The sequence below is a fragment of the Bombina bombina genome, chromosome 8, assembly GCF_027579735.1.
Source record: "Bombina bombina isolate aBomBom1 chromosome 8, aBomBom1.pri, whole genome shotgun sequence".
NCBI classification, from domain to species: Eukaryota; Metazoa; Chordata; class Amphibia; order Anura; family Bombinatoridae; genus Bombina; species Bombina bombina.
The window spans coordinates 143,406,876-143,434,587 of NC_069506.1; the positions used below are offsets into that span (position 1 = coordinate 143,406,876).

The window sequence follows — 27,712 nt, forward strand, 5'->3', positions numbered from 1 at the left end:
TTAACAGGCATGCGATGAAAGGGACACCATGTCCCTGCGATCGCTAGCCTGGGTGGCCTCTATTATGCTATTTCTGCAAAGCCTTACTTGTGTCTTGCTACTGTAGATAAGACCAACTTTCTCACAGCCCAGGACATGGCCACCGCACAAGGTATGGCTATGTCCTTAAGGGATTAGTGACAGACGCCGTACCTTTTATGGGGTCTATCATTAAGGGGTTAATATTTCCAGCATTAATGTTATCACTCAAGTACAAGGGTTAACATGAAATGGTGATGCGAGTGTAAGTTTCCACTTTTTGCTCATCATTTAAAGTATAAGGAGCAATAGTTACCATAGGTTCAATCTACTTGTTATATAAGGCATAGGGGTAGATTTATCAAACAGCGGATGCTGCTATCTACCCCCGTACTTTCCAGCTCGCCGGAAATGTAAGTTAAGAAGCAGCGGTCATAAGACTGTTGCTTCTTAACTCGTCTGCCACCTCTGAGGTGGCGAACAGCAATGAGCCCGATCAGATACGATTGGGTTGATTGACACCCTCTGCTAACGGCCGATTGGACGAGAACGTGCAGGGGGCGGTATTGCACAAGCATGTCGGTATTTATCTATTTGCGGCAGACATGATCCGCTACAGTGGATCAAGTCCGCCCGCTCACTAATAAATCTACCCATAACATTTGGTATGTGTTAAAATGAGTGAACTAAGCATTTATTGTAAATTAGTTTGGAATCCATAATTTTATTCGCTTGGAAAGTTATACCTGAGCATTATTCAATATAATAATTTCCAAAATACTCAAAATTATATGAAATTATTAATTGCACAGATTGTTTCTTAAAGGACCACTAAACACTGTAAAATAGCATAATCACTAAAAGCATACTGAAAAGACAATGCAAAAGAACTTAGCTTGGATTTCAAATAACCTGTAGATTTCTTTCTGACAAATATTAAAGTTCGTTCTATTTTCCCTCCCACTGCATCATGTGACAGCCATCATCCAATCACAAAATGCATATACGTATATTCTGTGAATTCTTGCACATGCTCAGTAGGATATGGTGCCTCAGAAAGTGTGCAAATAAAAAGATTGTGCATATTTAGAAATGAATTGGAAAGTTGTTTAAAATTGTGTGCTCTATCTCAATCAGGAAAGTTTAGTTCTGACTTTAAAGGCACAGTCTATACCAAAATAAACTTTCATGATTCCGATAGAGAATGTAATTTTAATCAATTTTCCAATTTGCTTTTGTCACCAATTTTGCTTTGTTCTCTTGGTATTCTTAGTTAAAAGCTAAAAGTAGGAGGTTCACATGCTAATTTCTAAGCCCTTGAAGGCCGCCTCTTAGTTCAGGGCATTTTGACAGTTTTTCACCACTAGAAGGTGTTAGTTCATGTGTGTCATATAGATAACGCTGTGCTCATGCACGTGGAGTTCCAGTGAGCCAGTTCTGATTAGCTAAAATGGATGTCTGTCAAAAGAACTGAAATAAGGGGGAAGTTTGCAGAGGCTTAGATTCAAGGTAATCACAGAGGTAAAAAGTGTATTTATATTACTGTGTTGGTTATGCAAAACTAGGGAATGGGTAATAAAGGAATTATCTATCTTTTTAAACAATACAAATTCTGGTGTAGACTGTCCCTTTAAAGGGACAATCTACACCAAAAAATTTCTTATTTAAAAAGATAGATAATCCCTTTATTACCCATTCCCCGTTTTTGCATAACCAACACAGTTATATTAATATACTTTTTACTTCTGTGATTACCAAGTTGTATCTAAGCCTTTGCAGACAGCCTCCTTATCTAAGTGCCTTTGACAGACATGCAGTGTAGTCAATCAGTGAAGACTCCTAAATAACTTCATGGGAGTGAGCACAATGTTATCTATATGACACACATGAACTAACACTGTCTAACTGTGAAAAACTTTCAAAATGCTCTGAGCTAGGAGGCGGTTTTCAACTGTTTAGAAATCAGTTTGAGCCTAGCTAGGTTTAGCTTTTCAAAAATACCACCAAGGGAACAAAGCAAATTTGATGATAAAAGTAAATTGGAAAGTTGTTTAAAATTGCATGCCCTATCTGAATCATGAAAGTTTAGTTTTGACTTTACTGTCCCTTTAATGTCTTTTTAACAATGCGTCCCCTAAAAAGCATCAAAATAAATATCTATGAATCTAGCCCATTATCTAAATACGTAAGAGACACATTGGAGGTAGAAAATCCCTTAGGTTTAGCTTCCTTTAACCCCTTAGTGACCAGACTATTTTTCAATTTTCTTATCCTTAAGGACCAGGGCTATTTTTACATTTATGCAGTGTTTGTGTTTAGCTGTAATTTTCCTCTTACTCATTTACTGTACCCACACATATTACATACCATTTTTCTCACCATTAAATGGCCTTTATAAAGATACTATTATTTTCATCATATCATATAATTTACTATAAACAAAATTATATATCTAACTTTTCTAAAATCTGTTACACATCTACAACCACCAAAAAACACCCATGCTAAATAGTTTCTAAATTTTGTCCGGAGTTTAGAGATGCCTAATGTTTACATGTTCTTTGCAAGTTATAGGGCAATAAATACAAGTAGCACTTAGCTATTTCCAAACTATGATATCTGTCAGGAATCCCTGAATAACCCTTCACATGTATATATTTTTTTTTTTAGTAGACAAACCCAAAGTATTGATCTAGGCCCATTTTGGTATATTTCATGCCACCATTTCACCGCAAAATGGGATAAAATAAAAAAAATTGTTAACATTTTCACTAACTTTAGGTTTCTCACTGAAATTATTTACAAACAACTTGGCAATTATGGCACAAATGATTGTAAATGCTTCTCTTGGGTCCCCTTTGTTCAGAAATAGCAGACATATATGGCTTTGGCATTACTTTTTGGTAATTAGAAGGCCGCTAAATGCCGCTGCGCACCACACTTGTATTATGCCTGGCAGTGAAGGGGTTAATTAGGTAGCTTGTAGGGTTAATTTTAGCTTTAGTGTAGTGTAGTAGACAACCCAAAGTATTGCTCTAGGCCCATTTTGGTATAGTTCATGCAACCATTTCACCACCAAATGCGATAAAATAAAAAAAATTGTTAACATTTTCACTAACTTTAGGTTTCTCACTGAAACTATTTACAAACAGCTTGTGCAATTATGGCACAAATGGTTGTAAATGCTTCTCTGGGATCCCCTTTGTTCAGAAATAGCAAATATATTTGGCTTTGGCGTTGCTTTTTGGTAATTACTGTAGAAGGCAGGTAAATGCCGCTACGCACCACACTTGTATTATGCCCAGCAGTGAAGGGGTTAATTAGGTAGCTTGTAGGGTTAATTTTAGCTTTAGTATAAAGAGCAGCCTCCCACCTGACACATCCCACCCCCTGATCCCTCCCTGACCCCTCTCAAACAGCTCTCTTCCCTCCCCCACCCGACAATTGTCACCGCCATCTTAAGTACTGGCAGAAATTCTGTCAGTACTAAAATAAATGGCTTTTTATATTTATTTATTTATTTTTAATATATTCTTCAGTGTAGGATACCCACTTAGCCCCCAACCTCCCTGATTACCCCCCCCAACAGCTCTCTAACCCTCCCCCCAGCTCTCTGTCTGTACCCAGTTTACTAAAAAAAAAAATAGGTTTCATTTATTTTTTTATATAAAAATTCATTTTTCTGTAGTTTAGCTGCCCCCCTCAATACCCTCCCTCCTCCTCCCTCTGTCTCCTTCCCTTATGCATTGAATAGACTAAGTAGTGTGCGCACGTGCGATCCTGACGCCATCCCGGCAATACCGGGACCGGATCCACCTCAGAAGGAAATGTTCCAGCGATGGGCCGCCCACCCGCCTCCCTCCCACCCACCAACGATCGGCACTATCGCTGGCCGATGCAGAGAGGGCCACAGAGTGTCTCTCTCTACATCAGATGCTTAAAAAAGGTTATTGCAGGATGCCTCAATATTGAGGCATCACTGCAATAACCTGAAAGCGTCTGGAAGCGATCCCGATCGCTTCCAGTGCTTCAAACCCCTGAGGACGTGCTAGGCACATCCTTGGTTGTTAATGACCGTTTTTTGTAGGACGTGCCTGGCACATCCTTGGTCGTTAAGGATATGAAAGTCAAAAATTTTCTTTTGTAACTTAAAAAGAACATATCATTTAAAAAAAAGTTTCCAATTTACTTCTATTATCAAATTTGCTTCATTCTCATGATATTTTGTGTTGAAAAGATACCTACCTAGGTAGGTATCTGGAGCACTAAATGCAGAAAATACTGCTGCCCTCTAGTTCTCTTGCAAGTGGATAATATTTTTACAAGACTGCTGCCATATAGTGCTCTAGAAATGGCTCAGCTCCTAAGCATAAGTCCCTGCTTTTCAACAAAATATACCAAGAGAGCAAAGAAAATTTGATAATAGAAGTAAATTAGAAAGCTGTTTTAAATCACATGCTCTATCTGAATCATGAAATAAAAAAAAAAAAATTTAAATATATTATTAAATAATGTATTATTTTGTAATACTTTCTTTGGATATTTTAGAATCTTTTATTTTATTTATTGATATGTTTGCAAAACTTTACTACTGCCTCAACAAATTATTCACAGTTCTTTATTGTTTTATCAGACACATTTCATCAGGACATTACAACTATTTATGTCATTTTTTGTTTTATCAGTTGAGACCCTAACTGCAGCAACAGTTGCACCAGAAAATAGAGGTAAATGTTTGCTAAAATGAAATTAGTAATGTTTTTTACAGTATGTTACTGTGATTATCCAAGGGAAACAGGGTTACTTTAAAAAGACCATCCTGGAGTCATTAGATGTTCATCAAACTGCTTAAAAAATGATTTGGTTATCATCAAACTTCATCAAGCAAGTAATCAGCTAAGGTAAACATTTTCTGTCTGATGATTACAGAATTATCAGCATGTTATTTTGCTAATGACTTCACTAGCATGAAGAGTATGGCTATTATATGCACAATTGCCCCACTGCTGACTCCCTCTCTATCTATCTCTCTCTCTGCCCCCTCTCATTATCTCCATTTGGTTCCATCTTCTTCTTCCTCTCACTCACGCTTCCTCTCACTCACTCCCTCCCTCCCCACTCCCATTCTGACACCCTCACTTTCCCTCATCCGTTTATGCAAAAAATTGTGTGTATGTGTATGGTGTATCGTTAGCTATAAATATGGGTAAAAACTGAAACAAAACAATTGAAAAACAAACATTCTTTTTTGGTAGTCTGTATGTCCCTCTCTCTCCAGAATCCAACAACATAGTTTATACTGGGGTCGATTACAAACTATCGGCCAATTTGTTTATAGCGGGTTTTTGGTAATTTCAGCTCGATCGCCATAACATGTTTTCAGCTGTTTATCGGAACTGACAACACATTTACAGCTCTCTGAAAAAAAGCCAGATTTTCCGCCAATTATTATTTGCCATACTTTTCAACTTGTTGTCAAGACAAAAAAGACACTTGATAGTCTTGAAGTCTTAAACTGGTGTTTTTGATATCTTTGCAAGTATTCAAAGACATTTTAGAATAATTATATTATGTTGCACATGTGCAAGGAACTGTGAAATGGCCACAGACAACATTTTAGAGGTGTATCTGTATACATGGCCAAGATTCATTGAAACTCTGTTCATCACTATTGTATAATCCATCTTCAGTGGGCAGGACACAAATTTACTTTTGTATATGTAATAAGTGATATCCCGTATAGCTAAGAAGAGTTTTTAGGAAAAATTAGAAAATGAAAATCAGTGTAATGCTTGTGGGATATTCCTCTATCAGACCAAACTTGGCCAGTAGTCTTCTAATCCCGGCGTCAAGTGGAATGATCGGAAATATCCTAGAGCAGAGTGAGTTTGTGAAATGAGATAAGCAGAGAGGTCAGACAAGCAGAGTTCAGTAACATTATAGCAATCCAGCACTTTAGGGGTTAAGCAGAGTGGTCAGACAAGCAGAGTTCAGTAGCGATATAGCAATCCAGCACTTTAGGGGTTAAGCAAGCAGAGTGGACAGACAAGCAGAGTTCAGTAATAATAAGGCAGTTCAATAATAGTAAGTAACACAGCACCCAGGAGCACACACAGTAACACCTATACTTGGGCACAGGTGAGAGCAAATGAGGTGCTTACATAGGGCAGGATTTGCGCCACAGGAGGGATCCGGAACCGGCATCAGAAGAGGGCGTGCGGATGATGGCGGCAGGAACAGCGCAACAATGGTGTGACAATCAGGACCCCAACATCTAGAAATTGCATGTAGCAATGACTTTCAATGTTTATTTCAAATTCCCACTTGTATTGTTGTGATTGTCACGTTCAGTACAGGTGTCTTCATAAACGGGCTTTCAAAAAGAATGCCGCTTCCTTCATGACGGGGCTTTCAAACAGGATTGCACCTTCATGACCAGCCTTTTAAAAAGACTAGGATTTCAACAGAAAAGCTCCTGAAAAGTATGTTATAGTGATAGAAACTGGGAGATTACTCCAAACTCTAGTAAGGTTACAGTAAAGTGCTTTTAAATAAACCCCTTTGTTCCCTGTGAAAGGGAAATTATCATTACCACATGTATGAAATTAACCTATTGTAATCCGAATCCATCCTCACCACTGCTGCACCATCTGTATGCCATTTATATCTTGGCACGATGGGCATATTGAGTATGACTGCTCAATCACTATATTGCCATTTTTTTATAATGTTTACATACGCCTAGATTATGAGTTTTGCTTTAGGAGGTGTGCGGTGATAACGAGCAGTTTATGCTCACCGCTCACTTACAGACAATGCTGGTATTACAGGTTTTTACAAACCTGGCATTAGCCGCAAAAAAGTGAGCGAAGAGCAAAATTTTACCTCAATACCAGCGCTGCTTACGTTAGCGGTGAGCAGGTAAAACGTGCTTGTGCCCGATTTCCTTATAGGAATCAATGGGGGAGAGCCAGCTGAAAAAACCTAACACCTGCAAAAAAGCAGCGTAAAGCTCCTAATGCAGCCCTATTGATTCCTATGGGGAAATAAAAGTTATGTCTACACCTAACACCCTAACATGAACCCCGAGTTTAAACACCCCTAATCTTACACTTATTAACCCCTAATCTGCTGCCCCGACATCGCCGACACCTGCATTATATTATTAACCCATAATCTGCCACTCTGGACACCGCCGCCACCTACATTATACTTATAAACCCCTAATCTGCCGCCCCCAACATCGCCGACACCTACATTTTATTTATTAACCCCTAATCTGCCGTCCTCTATGTCGCCGCAACCTACCTACATTTATTAACCCCTAATCTGTCGCCCCCAATGTCGCCACCACTATAATAAAGTTATTAACCCCTAAACCTAAATCTAACCCTAATCCCACCTAACTTAAATATAATTAAAATAAATCTAAATAAAATTACTACAATTAACTAAATAATTCCTATTTAAAACTAAATACTTACCTATAGAATAAACCATAAGCTAGCTACAATATAACTAATATTAACATTGTAGCTAGCTTAGGGTTTATTTTTATTTTACAGGCAACTTTGTATTTATTTTAACTAGGTAGAATAGTTATTAAATAGTTATTAACTATTTAATAACTACCTAGTTAAAATAAAGACAAATTTACCTGTAAAATAAAACCCAACCTAAGTTACAATTACACCTAACACTACATTATAATTAAATTAATTACCTAAATTAAATACAATTAATTACAATTAAATAAAATTATCTAAAGTTCGAAAAAAAAAACACTAAATTACAGAAAATAATAAAGAAATTACAAGATTTTTAAACTAATTACACCTACTCTAATCCCCCTAACAAAATAAAAAAAGCCCCCCAAAATAAAAAAAAAGCCCTACACTAAATTACAAATAGCCCTTAAAAGGGCCTTTTGCGGGGCATTGCCCCAAAGTAATCAGCTCTTTTACCTGTAAAAAAAAAGTACAAATACCCCCCAACATTAAAACCCACCACCCACCCAATCCCCCCTTAACAAAACCTAACACTAACCCCTTGAAGATCACCCTACCGTGAGAAGTCTTCACCCAACCGGGCAGAAGTCCTCAACGAATTCGGCAGAAGTGGTCCTCCAGACGAGCAGAAGTCTTCATCCAACCGGGCAGAAGTAGTCCTCCAGACGGGCAGAAGTCTTCATCCAGACGACATCTTCTATCTTCATCCATCCGGCACGGAGCGGGTCCATCTTCAAGACATCCGACGCGGAGCATCCTCTTCATCCGACGGCCGACAACTGAATGAAGGTTCCTTTAAATGACGTCATCCAAGATGGCGTCCCTTCAATTCCGATTGGCTCATAGAATTCTATCAGCCAATCAGAATAAAGGTAGAAAAAATTCTATTGGCTGATGCAATCAGCCAATAGGATTGAACTTCAATCAGCCAATAGGATTGAGCTGGGATTCTATTGGCTCAATCAGCCAATAGAATGCCAGTTCAATCCAATTGGCTGATTGCATCAGCCAATAGGATTTTTTCTACCTTACTTCCGATTTGCTGATAAAATTCTATCAGCCAATCGGAATTGAAGGGACGCCATCTTGGATGACGTCATTTAAAGGAACCTTCATTCAGTAGTTGGCCGTCGGATGAAGAGGATGCTCCGCGTCGGATGTCTTGAAGATGGACCTGCTTTGCGCCGGATGGATGACGATAGAAGATGCTGTCTGGATGAAGACTTCTGTCCGTCTGGAGGACCACTTCTGCCCGGTTGGATAAAGACTTCTGCCCGTCTGGAGGACCACTTCTGCCGGATTCGTTGAGGACTTCTGCCCGTTTGGGTGAAGACTTCTCACGGTAGGGTGTTCGTCAAGGGGTTAGTGTTAGGTTTTTTTAAGGGGGGATTGGGTGGGTTTTAGAGTAGGGTTGGTTGTGTGGGTGGTGGGTTTTAATGTTGGGGGGGTATTTGTACTTTTTTTTTTTACAGGTAAAAGAGCTGATTACTTTGGGGCAATGCCCCGCAAAAGGCCCTTTTAAGGGCTATTTGTAATTTAGTGTAGGGTAGTGTGTGTTTTTATTTTGGGGGGCATTTTTTTGTTAGGTGGATTAGAGTAGGTGTAATTAGCTTAAAAATCTTTAGATAATTTTATTTAATTGTAATTAATTGTATTTAAGTTAGGTAATTAATTTAATTATAGTGTAGTGTTAGGTGTAATTGTAACTTAGGTTAGGTTTTATTTTACAGGTAAATTTGTCTTTATTTTAACTAGGTAGTTATTAAATAGTTAATGACTATTTAATAACTATTCTACCTAGTTAAAATAAATACAAAGTTGCCTGTAAAATAAAAATAAACCCTAAGCTAGCTACAATGTAACTATTAGTTATATTGTAGCTAGCTTATGGTTTTATTTTATAGGTATTTAATTTTAAATAGGAATTATTTAGTTAATTGCAGTAATTTTATTTAGATTTATTTTAATTATATTTAAGTTAGGTGGGGTTAGGGTTAGGGTTAGACTTAGGTTTAGGGGTTAATAACTTTATTATAGTGGGGGCGACAGATTAGGGGTTAATAAATGTAGGTAGGTGTTGGCGATGTTAGGGATGGCAGATTAGGGGTTAATAATATTTAACTAGTGTTTGCGATGCAGGAGTGCGGCGGTTTAAGGGTTAATATGTTTATTATAGTGGCGGGCGAGGTCCAGTTCGGCAGATTAGGGGTTAAAATTTTTATTTTAGTGTTTGCGATGTGGGGGGGGGGCCTCGGTTTAGGGGTTAATAGGTAGTTTATGGGTGTTAGTGTACTTTTTAGCACTTTAATTAAGAGTTTTATGCTACGGCGTTGTAGTGTAAAACTCTTAACTACTGACTTTTAAATGCGATACCAGTCTTGACAGGAGAGGGTTTACCGCTCACTTTTTGTCAGACTCGTAATACCGGCGCTATGCAAGTCCCATTGAAAATATAGGATACACAATTGACGTAAGTGGATTTGCGGTATTTCCGAGTCTGGCCAAAAAAGTGAGCGGTTCACCTGTACCTGCAAGACTCGTAATACCAGCGGGCGTTAAAAAGCAGCGTTAGGACCTCTTAACGCTGCTTTTTAAGGCTAACGCACAACTCGTAATCTAGGCCATTGATTATTTGTAAAAGCACAAGATTTGGCATGATCTGAAAAGAAGAAGACTACAGGTTTCTATTAGAAAGACTTGTCTTCTTATACAGGATTTTAACAGTACTGTAATTGTAAAGTATGAACCAGCTTCCTCACAACATGAAATCTGCATAGAAGATGTTCAAATTAGACTTGTGCGCAGTGGAAAAATTTGTTTTGGTTCGTTTCGGACCGATTCAGATTTTTTCTAATTTTGTTTTTGGATCGATTCGAATTCGGATACATTCGAATGTATTTGTTTTGGATTCATTCGGATTCGAATAAATTAGGATGTATTCGGTTTGGATTCAATTCGTAAATTCGGTATGTGTTAGGTGGGATGTGCTGTGTATTAGACTAGTATTATGTACTGTAATATTAGGTGTAACCCATCTGAATCAACATAAGTGTCCTGCACAGAACTAGCAGAGTGATGTAACCTAATATACTGTACAATACTAGTGTAATTGTGATTAGTCCATGGCCATTCAAATGTAATGAATAAATCCGAACTAATTCGGATTTATTCATTAGTTTTGTTGCTTTGGTAATTCGGAAATTCGAAACGATCCGAAGCTCCAAATTTGACAAATTCGTCCAAATTTTGATTCGGAACGAAAAGCTTTGTGGAGGACTTCGGCCCAGTTGGTTGAAGACTTCTCAAGGTAGGGTGATCTTCAAGGGGTTAGTGTTAGGTTTTTTTAAGAGGGGATTTTAGAGTAGGGTTGGTTGTGTGGGTGGTGGGTTTTAATGTTTGGGGGGTTGTAATTTGTTTTTTACAGGTAAAAGAGCTGATTACTTTGGGGCAATGCCCAGCAAAAGGCCCTTTTAAGGGCTATTGGTAATTTAGTGTAGGATAGGGCTTTTTTATTTTGGGGGGCTTTTTTATTTTGTTAGGGGGATTAGATTAGGTGTAATTAGTTTAAAATTCTTGTAATTATTTTATTATTTAGTGTTTGTTTTTGTACTTGTTTTTTTAATTGTATTTAATTGTATTTAGTTTAGGGAATTTATTTAATTATAGTGTAGTGTTAGGTGTAATTGTAACTTAGGTTAGGTTTTATTTTACAGGTATATTTGTATTTATTTTAACTAGGAAGTTATTAAATAGTTAATAACTATTTAATAACTATTGTACTTAGATAAAATAAATACAAACTTGCCTGTAAAATAAAAATAAACCCTAAGATAGCTACTATGTAACTATTAGTTATATTGTAGCTAGCTTAGGGTTTATTTTATAGGTAAGTATTTAGTTTTAAATAGGATTTATTTAGTTAATGGTAGTAATATTTATTTAGATATATTTAAATTATATTTAAGTTAGGGGGTGTTAGGGTTAGACTTAGGTTTAGTGGTTAATAAATTTAATATAGTGTCAGCGACGTTGGGGGCGGCAGATTAGGGGTTAATAAATGTAGGTAGGTGGCGGCGGTGTAGGGGGGGGCAGATTAGGGGTTAATAAGTATAATGTAGGTGGTGGCGGGGTTAGGGAGCGGCAGCTTAGGGGTTAAACACTTTATTTAGTTGCGGTGGGCTCCGGGAGCGGCGGTTTAGGGGTTAAACACTTTATTTAGTTGCGGCGGGGTCTGGGAGCGGCGGTTTAGGGGTTAATACATTTATTATAGTTGCGGTGGGCTCCAGGAGCGGCGGTATAGGGGGTAAACTGTATAGTATAGTGTGGGTGTTTATTGACAGGGTACCAAGAAAGCTGTAAAAAAGCCGAAGAGCAGTGAGATTGATGACTGTTAGTTAACAACGCTCATCGCATCGTACTTGGTGCGCGGCTTTTTGACAGATTTTTTGATAATTATGGAGAATGTATTCAGGTCCGCGGCAGCGATGTTAGGTGATCTTAGGCTAGCGTATTGCTGCCGTTGAATGCAAGAAAGTCGACGCTTTGATAAATAGATGCCAAAGTATTGATCTAGGCCCATTTTGGTATATATTGTATGCCACCATTTTACTGCCAAATGTGATCAAATAAAAAAAATTGTTCATTTTTTCACAAACTTTAGGTTTCTCACTGAAATTATTTACAAACAGCTTGTGCAATTATGGCACAAATGGTTCTAAATGCTTCTCTGGGATCCCCTTTGTTCAGAAATAGCAGACGTATATGGCTTTGGCATTACTTTTTGGAAATTAGAAGGCCGCTAAATGCCGCTGCACACCACACGTGTATTATGCCCAGCAGTGAAGGGGTTAATTAGGGCGCTTGTAGGGTTAATTTTAGCTTTAGTGTAGTGTAGTAGACAACCAAAAGTATTGATATAGGCCCATTTTGGTATATTTCATACCATTATTTCACTGCCAAATGCGATCAAAGAAAAAAAAATTGTAAAAGGGACAGTCAACACAAGAATTTTGGTTGTTTTAAAAGATAAATAATCCCTTAAGTACCCATTCCCCAGTTTTGCATAACCAACACAGTTATAATTATACACGTTTTACCTCGGTAATTACCTTGTATCTAAGCCTCTGCAGACTGCCCCCTTATTTCAGTTCTTTCAAAAGACTTGCATTTTATCCAATCAGTGCTTACTCCACGGTAAATTCACGTGCATGAGCTCAATGTTATCTATATGAAACACATGAACTAATGCCCTCTAGTGGTGAAAAACTGTCAAAATGCATTTAGATTAGAGGCGGCCTTCAAGGTCTAAGAAATTAGCATATGAACCTCCTAGGTTTAGCTTTCAACTAAGAATACCAAGAGAACAAAGCAAAATTGGTGATAAAAGTAAATTGGAAAGTTGCTTAAAATTAAAAGTCCTATTTGAATCATAAAAGTTTTTTTGGACTTGACTGTCCCTATAACATTTTCACTAACTTTAGGTTTCTCACTGAAATTATTTACAAACAGTTAGTGCAATCATGACGCAAATGGTTGTAAATGCTTCTCTGGGATCCCCTTTGTTCAGAAATAGCAGACATATATGGCTTTGGTGTTGCTTTTTGGTAATTAGAATGCCGCTAAATTCCGCTGCACACTACACGTGTATTATGCCCAGCAGTGAAGGGGTTAATTAGGGAGCTTGTAGGGAGTTTGTATGGTTAATTTTAGCTTTAGGGGGATATTTATCAAAGGTCTGGCGGACCTGATGCGACAGACCTTGCTGAATGCGGAGAGCAATATGCTCTTGTGAGCTGCTGGTGCAACGCCGCCCCCTCAAGATTTGCGGTCAATCAGCTGCCAGCAGGGAGGTGTCAATCAACCCGATCGTACTCGATCAGGTTGATTTTCGGCAATGTCTGTCTGCCTGCTCAGAGCAGGCGGACAGGGTTATGGAGCAGCGGTCTTTAGACCGCTGCTTCACAACTGCTGTTTGTGGCAAGCCTGCAGGCTCGCCAGAAACACGGGCCCTCAAGCTCCATCCGGAGCTTGATAAATAGGCCCCATAGTGTAGAGATCAGCCTCCCACCTGACACATCCCACCCCCTGATCCCTCCCAAACAGCTCTCTTCCCTCCCCCCACCCCAAAATTGTCTCTGCCATCTTAAATACTGGCAGACAGTCTGCCAGTACTAAAATAAAAGGCTTTTTCTATTTATTTATTTTTTGGATAAAAAAATACATTCTGCTGTGTAGGATCCCCCCTTAGCCCCCAACCTCTCTGATCCCCCCCCCCCCCCCAAAGAGCTTTCTAACCCTCCACCCTCTCACTATTTGCTGACATTTTGGGTACTTGCAGCTGGCTGTCAGTACCTGCTTTTCAGTAAAATTTGCCCATTTTTTATATCTATATATTTTTTTCTGTAGTGTAGCTGCCCCCCCCTCAATACCCTACCCCCTCCCCCTCCCAGATCCTTTCCCCAACATTATCTCCCCCCTCCCTCTCCCACCATCTTCTCCCACCACCCTCTCCCACCACTTCTTATTTGAACATATGTGTAGGGGCATAACGACCAACGTAGTACAGGATACGACGTTGGTCGTTAAGGGGTTAAAGATTATTTATTAAGACACCAGTTCTGTTAGTAACAATCAGTACAGTGCGGGTGTGACTTAGAATCAACCATTAACAGAAAGCGATTACTGCGCGCCATTTTGTAGCTTAGCTATATACAGAATATCATTTACTCAACACATATACATATGTAAATGAGCCTATATATATATAAATGTGTGCCCTGTCCACAGCAGATAGACTATACAATAGTGATAAATAGAGTTTTAATGAATCAATTCAGTGTATGTTAATACACCTCTAAAATGTTACACATGTTCAAGATAATAGACTGTTTACAACAAGTCGTGGAATACTTGCAAAGATGTCCAAAATTCAATTTCGGGGCTTTTTCAAGTGCCTTGAAAATTCAAATTACAAAAGTCTTGAAAAGATGTTGAAAAGTCTCTTGAAAATGGATTTTGTGTCTCCAAGAAATTTTTAAGACCACAGCAAGAATAGGTCTTTTATTGAGGAGCTGAAAACATGATGGCAGGTGCAGGAAATAGCTGAAAATAAGTTATTGTGATCATGTTGAATCAAAAAGTGTCATTTTCAGCCAAAAAGATTGTGCTTAAGTCCCATGTGTATAAACTCTGTGGATCCAGAGCAGCAATGACCTACCGGGAGCTAGCTAAATACATCTGGTGAGCCAATAAAAAGAGACAAATGTGTATAGCCTCCAATTAGTATCTAGCTCCAGTAGTGCATTACTGAGTATATGTACATATGCTTTCCAGCAAATCAGACCAAGAGAACACAGTATATTTGATAGAAGTACAAGTATACCCCACTCATACAGCAGGTTAGGGACCGGAGCCCCGCTGTAAAGTGAAAACCGCCTTAAAGTGAAACAAGGCAATTTTAGCTTTCTTTCCACTTGCCAGTGTGTTTAAAAATTTTAAAACATGTTTGAACTAACATATATTAATGGTGCAATAGTGCTAAGTTTAGTTTAACACTCGCACAGCACAGTATTCAATTAGTATTCAATAAATACTGTACCTGTAAAATAGTGACAATTACTGTAGTACAATTTGCCAGACTATAGCGCTGAGACACAGATTGCACTGTAATGCTGTAAACAGAGTGAACTGCGCATAACAAAATGGGGCCAGTTACTTTTCTCGCAATCTTACAAATATTACAGCACTGTTTCAAAATCCTTGGAGGTTGAACTTTAGCTCCACAAAGTGCTGTGAGGTATACCTGTAATTGTAAAAGTGTATTAAAATGACATACTCTGTCTGAATTATGAAAGTTACATTTTTACTTTCCCTGTGTCTTTAAAGGTTAAAAATGGGTTAAAGGACCTGAAGTGGCAACAAGTTAGGGCCAGATTACAAGTGGAGTGCTAAATTATTGCGCGCCCATTACAAGTGGCTGGTTATTGCTACAGCAAGCTCACAGTAGCAATTAGCGCTCAGAAAATTAACAAGAGATCCAATCTCTGGTTAATTTTCTAAAAGTGCCCCAAATGCCCTCAATATAGAGGGCATTATAGTTTTTATTTTAAAAATGTAGGGTTTTTTCAAACTAAGCAGTTTTTGGGGTATAAAGTTGGTGGCAGTGGGCTGTCAGAAAAAGAAACAGCATTGAAAAGTGCCTTTAGATTGCGGTCTTTAAGAGTTGTGTGTTCCTAGTAAATATATATGTACAGGTAGCCCTCAGTTTACGCCGGGGTTAGGTTCCAGAAGGAATGGTTGTAAATCGAAACCATTATAAACTGAAACCCAGTTAAGAATGTAAGTCAGTGGGAAGTGAGGGAGTTAGGTTCCAGGCCCCTCTCAAAATTGACATAAGTAACACCTAATACATTATTTTTAAAGCTTTGAAATGGAGACTTTAAATGCTAAACAGCATTATAAACCTAATTAAATAATCACACAACAGACTGTATCATCAAACTAAGTTTAATGAACAAAAACATTTTTTACTTGCTTTTTTCTGCAAACAGTTCACTGCATTGTTAGCGTGTTAGATATTATTGGGTCTGCACCTATTCTATGCATTTCAATCTGGAGTGATTAATAGGCAGTTAGGCACCCTCACCTCAAGCAGCTGGACAGGAAGATAATAGGGAAGTGCCTGCTAGATCGTGTTGCTTGAAAGCTGCTCGATAGCTAAGGTCTGTTCTGTGTACACAGATTAATTTCAGTCTGCTAAGTTGCATAACTTTGCTGCAACACACGCGGACATTTCCACCTACTGGCTATTTTAATTAGTGCACTGCTTTTCAATAGCAGTCACATGACTGAAAAAAAGGTTGTTATTCTGAAACAGCGCAAATTGAACCGGCGTAAACCGAGGGCCACCTGTATATGACTATATACATACCATATAGAAAATAAGGCAACAGCACCACAGTACAGGGTCCTTTCTTAAAGGTGAAAAATGTTCTTTATTGAGGTATTACAACCATAAAAGCGACGTTTCGGATCTACATGGTCCTTAATCATGCATAGTTTAAAACCAAATGCACAGACATTAAAAAGGGTATTTGGACCAATCAGGTGTTGGTTCTCATTGTTAATTGATTTAACCTATACCTGTCCAGGTATCCAACTTTCAACAGCACAGTGACCTCTAGTGGTACCAGAATATATTACATTTTAAAACCATTATAAAAACAAATACAAATCATAATCTCTATTCAGACCATAAGGATGTAATGTATTTAAACGTTTGATCCACCATACTTCTTTTTCTTTCAACTTCTGCTCCCTATTACCCCCTCAATTCTCTTCCCATTTGTTAAACAACAAAAATCTTTTATCAAAGATACAAATGAGTTTCTCACAAAACTTAAAGGGATTGAAAAAGAGGAGACATGGCTAATTTTTTCATTAGATGTGGTAAATTTATACACATCTATCCCTCATGAGGCAGGTCTACTGACCATAAAAAGCTTCCTAAATGACAGCGGATTATATAATGTTTCCCAGATTGATTTTTTTGATGATTTATTGAGACTTGTTCTATATTGCAATTATTTTCTTTTTCAAGATACTTATTATATGCAAAAATGGGGAACTGCTATGGGATCCAATGTAGCCCCCTCATATGCCAATTTATTTATGAGTGGCTTTGAGAACAAATTTGTCTATAATAATCAGCCATTCGTCAGCAGCTGTAAGCTGTGGTTAAGGTATATAGATGATATTTTTGGCATATGGGGGGGCACATTGGAGTCCTTGCTACAGTTTGTTGAGGATATGAACGCATCAATGACAGGTCTAAGATTTACACTTACTTACTCTACCCAACAGATTAATTTCCTTGACACAACTGTATATAAAGATGCTAAGACATTAAGTACAGATTTATATGTTAAACCAACAGATAGAAACACTCTGTTGCGGTATGAAAGTTTCCATCCTGAAACTGTTTTTAAATCTATACCAAGAAGTCAGTTACTCCGTACCAAAAGAATAGTTAAGGATCAGGAGATATTGCCGGAAAGACTAAAATCTATGGGCAATAAGTTTATTCAAAGGGGTTACCCAAGGGAGGTTATTGATAAAAGCATCCAGGAATTTTATAGAAAACAAGATAAAACACATACCCCAAAAGAGAAAAACATGGATAGACTAGTACTCTCAATGGAGTACAGTGATAAGAGTAATGATGTCTTCAAAATAGTGAGAAAGTATTGGCATCTGTTGTCAAAATACAATCCAGAGGTTGAATCTTTTAAATGACCCCCTATGCCATCATATAGAAGGGTAAAAAATTTGAGAGACCACATTGTTAAAGCGGATGTGTCTACAAATAAACCATCTGATATCAACTATTTAACTACACCAAATAAAGGCTGTTACCCTTGTTTACATTGTGCCCAATGTAATTCTGTAATAAAAGGAAAATTCTTAGCACAAAATGATAAGAGGAAACAATATACTATTAATGGGCTTTATACATGTCAAACTAGCTATGCAATTTATTTACTTAAATGTCCATGTGGTCTTTGTTATATTGGCGAGACTACCCAGGCTGCCAGGGATAGGTTTAGCCAACATAAAGCCTCCATTAAAGCAAAGGATTTATCACTCCCTGTATCTGCACACTCTACTAATATGGGTCACACAGTTAGCTAATTACGCTTCCAAGTAATTGATCATATTCCTCATCACAGAAGAGAGGGTAATAGGGAGCAGAAGTTGAAAGAAAAAGAAGTATGGTGGATCAAATGTTTAAATACATTACATCCTTATGGTCTGAATAGAGATTATGATTTGTATTTGTTTTTATAATGGTTTTAAAATGTAATATATTCTGGTACCACTAGAGGTCACTGTGCTGTTGAAAGTTGGATACCTGGACAGGTATAGGTTAAATCAATTAACAATGAGAACCAACACCTGATTGGTCCAGATACCCTTTTTAATGTCTGTTCATTTGGTTTTAAACTATGCATGATTAAGGACCATGTAGGTCCGAAACGTCGCTTTTATGGTTGTAATACCTCAATAAAGAACATTTTTCACCTTTAAGAAAGGACCCTGTACTGTGGTGCTGTTGCCTTATTTTCTATATGGACTGTATACATTGGAGTTTGGCTGATACTCCTTGGTAACGAGCACACAGATTGAAAACTGGTGAATTCTATGGTGCTGGACTCTACCTCTTGACTATATACATATATATGTATGTGTTAATATGTGTATATACACATATTAACACATACATATATATGTATATAGTCATATACATATATATTTAAAAACATGCTGCCATCGCTGCACTACTTACCCCTTTGCCCCCCTTCAACCGCCCAGGATGAGGCAAAAAAAGATAGTGAAGATTGGGGAATTACAGTGCATGCTATATATGTTTGATGCAGTGACTCCACACTCTGAGAGTTATGTTCATACATCAGGCTTTACCCACAGTCACTTGGGTAATCTCTGTTTTACCTGAGTAATCCTAAAATTACCCAAAATCTGACTTTACCCATAACATATATATATATATTTATATATATATATGTCAGAAAATTAAAATGAAACACCTGCTCACACTAAACTATATATAATTCCCTGGGAAGACCCCAGATACAAGTCACAATATCTGTTGTATCTGGGGGTGCAAGGAAGCACTATACTTAATTTATGTAATCAAAAAGGAGGGGGAGAAAAAAGGGGGGGAGCAAAGAAAGTGGGATAGTAAAGAATAGGGTTGAATCCAGAGGGTGGATTCTTTAACCACTCTGCCATTTTCGGAATCCACCTGGATGCTCTGGCAACATTCCTTTGAGGATGCGTGCGCAACTGCCGATGGCAACGGACATTACAAACGCAATTATAGTATAGATTTTTCTTTTTCCAGGAGGAGGAGAATTAGGGACTGATATAAAATTTGTAAATGTGGTAACTCTGGTTGGAATAAATATAATACTCAGAGACTGGAAGAATACTAAGAAACCAAAGATATTTTGGGGGATTATTAATCAACAAATATTCATTGAACAACAAGATGTAAATATTATCTCAGATTCAGATGTCAAAAGTTTCCTAAAAAAAATGGGCGAAATTTATTTGAAATCAATCTAGAAATGTTATTGATCAAATTCTCCAGCCCTTTAAAAATTCAAAAATATTGGAAGATAAACTGCTTGATAATTTCGTGGCAGAAATATTTTGAGAGGAGCCAGAGAGTATGTAGACATGTCTGTTTGTGCCTTTTTTTCCCCTTCTTCTTCCTCTTCACCCCGATGAAGAATTTTAATCAGGTGTGATTTATGGGGGCCAAATTATCAAGCTCAGAATAGAGCTTGATGCCCCTGTTGCCGTGCGAGCCTTCAGGCTCACCGGAAACAGTAGTTATGAAGCAGCGGTCTAAAGACAACTGCTCCATAACTTGTCCTCCTGCTCTGAGGCTGCGGACATCAATCTGCCCGATCCTATACGATCGGGCTGATTGACACCCCCTGATAGCGGCTGATTGGCAGTGAATCTGCAGGGGGCGGCATTGCACAAACAGTTCAACAGAACTGCTTGTGCAATAATAAATACGCTGTCAGCATTTATCGATGTGAGGCGGACATGATACACTATATCGTATCATGTCCGCTCGCACATTAATAAATCGGCCACAATGTTTCAGAATTAATTTTATTATTTGAGTATTCTTATGAATCAAGTAACCTACTATACTTAAAATTGGTTTACATTTTAGAGGGATTATTATGTGAAGGGGAGATTTGGGTGGGGAAGAGAGAGAGAGGCGGTCCTTTTTATTTTTGGAGAATGGATTGTCCCCGAATATTTTTTATTTTAAGTGTCGCAAAATGGGCTGATTTTTGTATTATTTGTTTTCTCTCTCTCACTAATGGACAATGGGTTGTCCTTGAATATTTGTTTTGAATAATAGTGCAGTGGAACAATATATTTCTCTTCACTAATGGACAATGGGTTGCCCTCAAATTTTTTGTTTTGAATAATAGTACATGGAGAGTATTATGATGGATTATTTTTTTCCCTAATGCACATTAGGCTATCCCTGAATTTTTGTTTTGAATAATAGTATCCTGGGAGTAATAGGATATGGTGGAGTTTTTTTGTTTGTTTTTTTCCCTCCACTCTCTTCCTACTTCCCCCCTCTTCGATTCCTATTTGGATATTTTTATTTAAGAATTATTTATGATATTACATATATCTTTGTTTTTTTTTATATGGGCCATGATAATATAATGAATACGTGCTCTTGGATTCATTCTAAGGCCCAGTACTTTAAATACAGATACACTATATTTTTTCTCTTGATTCATAGGCCCCTATTTAAGAAAGGTTTTGCGGACCTGATCCGACACTGTGGATCAGGTCAGCAAGACCTCGCTGAATGCGGAAAGCAATACGCTCTCCGTATTCAGCATTGCATCAGCAGCTCACAAGAGCTGCTGGTGCAACGCTGCCCCCTGCAGACTCGCGGCCAATCGGCCGCCAGCAGGGGGGTGTCAATCAACCCGATCGTACTCGATCGGGTTGATTTCTGCCGATTCCTGTCCGCCTGCTCAGAGCAGGCGGACAGGGTTATGGAGCAGCGGTCTTTGTGATCGCTGCTTCATTACTACTGTTTCTAGCGAGTCTGAAGACTCGCCAGAAACACGGGCCGTCAAGCTCCTTTCGGAGCTTGATAGATAGGCCCCATAGAGGTTATTCTAATGTAATTTATGATATAATTATTTATTAATTTATTTTTCTGGTTATCAATGTCATAATTATAATGTTGTTTGTATTCGATTTATTTCTGTAAAATAAAAAATAGTTAAAAAAACAAAAACAAAAAAAAACGATTTTAAGGTACAGTGCACTGAAAACAGTGTAATTTGATTTGTATTAGGCATAATATTAAAGTTTACATATGAACCAGATTCTCCTTTGGTACTTGCTCCATTATTGCAAACTTTTACATAGCAGAGAGCTCTCATTAATGCTATAGGAGACATCCCACCATTCACAGGGATAGCTTCCCCATATATATTTCTATTCTAGTTTCTAAATACTAACCCACATACCCTCTAAAGTCATCTCTAGTTCAGCAACCACCTTTTCCTGTAACATCTACAGGACTTCTTATGTATTGCACCAACTGTGTGAAACTCCCTTCCTGTGTCTCTTATATCCTTTCCCAAATTTCCATACCAAATTCTCACCAAAAATCACACTTTGGGCCCGATTACGAGTGGAGCGCATTTACAATGTATATACTTTGTTAAGAGAAATTTAAAAAAAAGTAATAAGGCGTTTAAATCACTCTGGGTTAAAGGAAAAGTCTAGTCAAAATTAAACTTTCACGATTCAGCTAGAGCATGCAATTTTAAGCAACTTTCTAATTTACTCCTATTATCAATTTTTCTTTGTTCTCTTAGTATCTTTATATGAATGTAAGGTTGGGAGACGCCCATTTTTGGTTCAGCACCTGGGTAAGGTGATTGCTGATTGATGGCAACATTTAGACACCAATTATAAAGCGCTACCTAGATGCTGTACCAAAAATGGGCTGGCTCCTATGCTTACATTCCTGCTTTTTCGAATAAAGATACCAAGAGAAGAAGAAAAATTGATAATAGGAGTAAATTAGAAAGTTGCCTAAATTTGCATGCTCTATCTGAATCATAATAGTTTCATTTTAACTAGACTATTCCTTTAAGCACTAGTGAGTGAGACTTATGGAGTGTCCTTGAGAAAGCTGTACACAGAAACAGTGTACAGGAGTGGAATGTACGTCGGAGGATTGGGGCTTGTCACGGAGAAGGGTGCGGTGATATACTGGCACAAGTAAAAACAGAGAACTGTGTACACTAAGGACACCGTCTGTCAATGGCGGTTCCCTAAATCTCACTCACTAGTGCTTAACCCGGAGGGACTTAAAAGCTTTTGTTTTTATTTTGTCTTAACGAAGTGTATACATTGTATTGGTGTATCACATTGCTATCATTGAAATTATAAATCAGTTGTGCAGTGTCACGCTATGAATTGTATCTCTTTCCTTTTGAGGACATTAATTTGAAGATTACTTTGAAACTCTTACTATTTAAAATCCTTTTTTGGAGTTGCTTCCCTCAATATAAGTATTTTGAGTTAAGGAATTCAAAGGTGTTTGTTCACTTTTTATTTTACATAGATATATATTGTATCAAAATACCATACAACAAATATAGGTTAAAATAATATATATTTATTTTAAAACAATTCAATGTAGCATGGTATCAAATTATCATAAAGCATATGCATATATACAGAAGAAGCAATAAAGGCAGAGTCCCCCCATAAGCTTTATACAATACAATAAAAAGTGGTTTAAAAAGTGTTCAAAAAAATAGCAAAAAAATGTTATACAGGCTCAAAAATATGAGGTATCAGGGGTTAGAAGAACAAAAAAACAGGCAAAGTGCTTTAAAGGGACACTGAACCCAATTTTTTTCTATCATGATTCAGATAGAGCATGACATTTTAAGCAACTTTCTAATTTACTCCTATTAAAAAATTTTCTTACATTCTCTTTGTATCTTTATTTGAAATGCAAGAATGTAAGTTTAGATGCCAGCCCATTTTTGGTGAACAACCTGGGTTGTTCTTGCTGATTGGTGGATAAATTCATCCACCAATAAAAAAGTGGTGTCCAGAGTTCTGAACCCAAAAAAAGCCTAGATGCCTTCTTTTTCAAATAAAGATAGCAAGAAAACGAAGAAAAATTGATAATAGGAGTAAATTAGAAAGTTGCTTAAAATTGCATGCTCTATCTGAATCACGAAAGAAAAAAATTTGGGTTCAGTGTCCCTTTAACATTGAGATACATACATATACATGTCTAAGGGGCATATTTATCATGCTCCGTACGGATGTCTGAAGACCGCTGCTCCATAACCTGTCCGCCTGCTCTGAGGCGGCGGACAGACATCGGCAGAAATCAACCCGATCGAATACGATTGGGTTGATTGACACTCCCTGCTAGCGGCCGTGAATCTGCAGGGGCGGCATTACACCAGCAGTTCACAAGAACTGCTCGTGCAATGATAAATTCCGACAGCAATATCGGATCATGTCCGCTCGCACATTAATAAATAGGCCCCTAAATATGTATATGTGTGTGTATATATGTATTTACAGACATATATATGTATAGTATTTACAGACATATATATATATTATATATATAATATATATATATATATATATATCATCGGAGCCCTTTGTAAGAACATATTTATGCAGCATTCAAATTTAATAAAGTGTTATACTGTGTATTTACTGTAAATATTTCACATTCCAATGTTCTGCACATAGCAAAATATGTTCTAAATATTTGTAAATACATATTCCTACATATATATATATATATATATATATATATATATATCTGTATATATCTATACCTATATATATAATCATCTATATATATAGGTATAGATATATATTTAACAAATAAGTATCATATATATATAGAGAGAGAGAGAGAGAAATATGTATTTATGAATGTGAAGAACATTGGAATGTGAAATATTTATATTTTCATGACAGGTTAGCGCACTTGAGAAAATGGGATCGTGTTTGCATGCGAGTATGGTGTTAGGTATTTTTTCCATTTTTTTGCTCCATTGACTTCTATGGGGGAATAAGTTATCGCACGCCTGATGTAAGTTAGGCTTTTTACTAGTGTTGGGTTATCGCGTTTACTTTCAACTTATAATACAAGCGCAAAAAGCTTACTTCTAGGGCAGTTAACGCTTGAGCTGGAGAGTTAAATAGCGTTCCGCTTGTAATCTGGCTTTATATCAGAGATAGCAGAAATGCTAAAAATGTTCCACTACTTTGGATAAGTTTTCCCTGAAATTCCTGATAGTGAAGGGGTTAAATTGTTTCTTTGCACATTATCCCAGTGGTGAGATTATATAAAACTATGCCATAACTCTATAAAACAAAACTAATTATGTCATTTTAATATATTTTCAGAGGTGGTGATTGTTGTGAGCTTGATTATATCTTTGGCATTGGTGCTACTTGTCCTACTGATTATATTTCTTGCATACAAAAGAAAGAAAAATGAACCTGAGCCTTCTCAAGGTAATATTATCACACACACACCTGTATTTAAATTAAAGGGACATTATAGTCAAGACTTAAATGTATTCTTACAATACAGGAGAAATGTTCATACTAAAAGCTATCACTGTTTCAGATGTGCTTTTGCTACCTTCAAATAAATTTTACATTAAAAGGGACAGTCTACTCCAAAATGTTATTGTTTAAAAAGATAAATAATCCCTTTATTACCCATTGCTCAGTTTTGCATAACCAACACTTTTATATTATTATAAGTTTTACCTCTGTGATTACCTTGTATCTAAGCTTCTGCAGACACCCCCCTTATCTCAGGGCTATTTATTTATTATCCATTGACTTGCATTTTAGCCAATTAGTGCTGTATCCTGCACAACTCCACAGGAATGAGCACAGTGCTATCTATATGGCACACATGAGTAAGCAGTGTATGGCTGTGAAAAGCTAATAAAAATGCTTGTTTTAAGAGGTTGTCTGTAGTGGCTTGGAAACAGGCAGAAAAAAATGTTATATAGTATATTAAAGGGACACTCAAGTGTCACAATTAAAATGTAATGATTCAGATAAAGCAGGCAATTTGAAACAACTTTCCATTTTACTTCCATTAACAAAATGTGCACAGTCTTTTTATATTTACACTTTTTGAGTCATCAGCTCCTACTGAGCATGTGCAAGAATTCACAAAATATATGTTTATGCATATGTGATTGGCTGATGGTTGTCACATGATACAGGAGGAGTGGAAATAGACATGACCGCTGCTCCATAACTTGTCCGCCTGCTCTGAGGCGGCGGACAGAAATCAACCCGATCGAATATGATAGGGTTGATTGACACCCCCTACTAGTGGCCGATTGACCGCGAATCTGCAGGGGGCGGTATTGCACCAGCAGTTCACAAGAACTGCTGGTGCAATGATAAATGCTGACAGCGTATGCTGTCAGCATTTATCGATGTGCGGCGGACATGATACACTACTTCGTATCATGTTGCACATTGATAAATTGGCCCCTAAGTGCTATTGCATTGCCTTTTTATCATGCATTTGTTGATTATGCAAATCTACTGTATTTACTGGTCCTTTAATATAACAATGTTGATTGTACAAAGCTGGGGTATGGGTAGTAAAGGTGTTATCTAGCTCTTTAAACAATAACAATTTAAGTTTAGACTGTCCCTTTAAGTTACTTGCAACTTGCAGGTTTCCTAAAGTGCTGGACAGCAGCATCTTCCCCCGTCCTGAACAATATTGCCAGTATGGAATGCTACAGTGGGGAAGGGGATAATACCCTCCTTAAAGAGACATGAAACCCACATTTTTTCTTTCATGATTCAGATAGAGAATACAATTTTAAACAACTTTCTAATTTACTTCTTTTATCTAATTTATTTCATTCTCTTGGTATCATTTGTTGAAGGAGCAGTAATGCACTAGTGGTTTCTAACTAAACACATGGGTGAGCCAATCACAATCGATATATATATATATATATATATATATGAAGCCACCAATCAACAGCTAGAACCTAGGTTCTTTGCTGCTCCTGAGCTTGCCAAGATAAACCTTTCAGCAAAGGATAACATGAGAAGGAAGCAAATTAAATAATAGAAGTAAATTGAAAAGTTGTTTTAAATTGTATTCTCTATCTGAATCGTGAAAGAAACATTTTGGGTTTCATGTCCCTTTAATAATGACTACTATGCACTTAAATCTTGTTTTTTTATAGATTTTTTTTGCCAGCAGAATAGGGAAGCGGTTGCCTCTAAGTTGTGCATTTGCCCTTACACTTAAAGATTTCCATTTGCTACACACTAAGGGCCAGATTACAAGTGGAGCATTAATTAATACTCCCACTCAAGCGATAACTGCGTTAGAAGTAAGCTTTTTGCACTTGTGGATTGCGCTCGTATTATGAGTTAAAAGTAAACTGTTTTCGCTCTTCTGCTGCACACCAAACTTTAGTGCATCAAGTCTGTTGCACGGGTTGGTGCGGACATCAAAAGGCGGCGCCCGTCTCCTAGCAACCGACCGTGTATACTACAAACTAAATATAAAAACAATTGTCATTCATCGCCACAGCTATAGCTACTACTAATGGGGAAACTGAGAAGCCTATTCTCCTAACCGCCCTAAATAGCTATTAAAAACTAAATACTGTCAAATCATCTAGACAATATCCAAAATCAATAAAACGTAGTACATAACTAGCGTAGAAACTACACTTCCTAAATGCTCTTACATTATTTAATGATTTACTATGTCTTGATAATATAAGCTGCCTTATCTTCATGATCACATTGAACCTCTTAGTGTGATCTCTTTCTCGATGCTGCTATAGGGAACGCCAGAATAAAGGAAGGGAAAAAAGGAGCAGAGAAAAAAACAAAATAGAATGGAAAAGAGAGAAAACAATCAATATCAATATAAAAATAACAATAAAGGAGAAAAAATAACATAAACAAAGTAGAAAAAAATAAAACAGAGTAGAAAAAATGATCATAAATAAAATAATGAAAAAGACAAAATATAGAAAAAATAAAAAATAGACTAAAATAAAGCCAAATAGTATAGAATCAGATAGTGGCCATCAATAGCACCACAATTTTATAAACAAATGTAAACTGAATTAAGGGCTCTGTCCATGGAAAGTTAAAAAAAGAAGATAAAAAAACTATGCCATTCTAATTTCATATTTAGACCCTTTGGGGGCAGTGTTTACAGTTCGCATGTCCATCTGGCTTCTTTCTGTAGGAGGATCTTATTTCTGTCACCTCCTCTCTTTAGAATGGGGACATGATCAATAATGAAGTATCTTAGGTCTGATACATTATGTCCACATTGCTGAAAGTGACGTGCCACCGGTTGATCGGATTCTCCGTTCTTCAATGCTTGGAGTATGGCACTCCGATGGTTGGCCATTCTTGTCCTCAGGGTTTCACTCGTCTTACGACGTAAAATAAGCTGCAAGGGCAGTGGAGCAGGTAGACTATGTATGGTGTAGTACAGGTAACTATGTTTCAGAAAGTATCTC

General features: G+C 37.3%; 1 protein-coding gene across 1 annotated transcript in view; it reads left to right on the top strand.

Annotated features, from left to right (window-relative positions):
* Nucleotides 1–27,712, top strand: part of LOC128638894 (deleted in malignant brain tumors 1 protein) — a 100,923-nt gene that overhangs the window by 48,802 nt on the left and 24,409 nt on the right. The window contains exon 7 of the mRNA XM_053691023.1: nt 4,704–4,745. Within this exon, the coding sequence (XP_053546998.1) occupies nt 4,704–4,745 (42 nt within the window). The remainder of the gene's footprint in view (nt 1–4,703; nt 4,746–27,712) is intronic.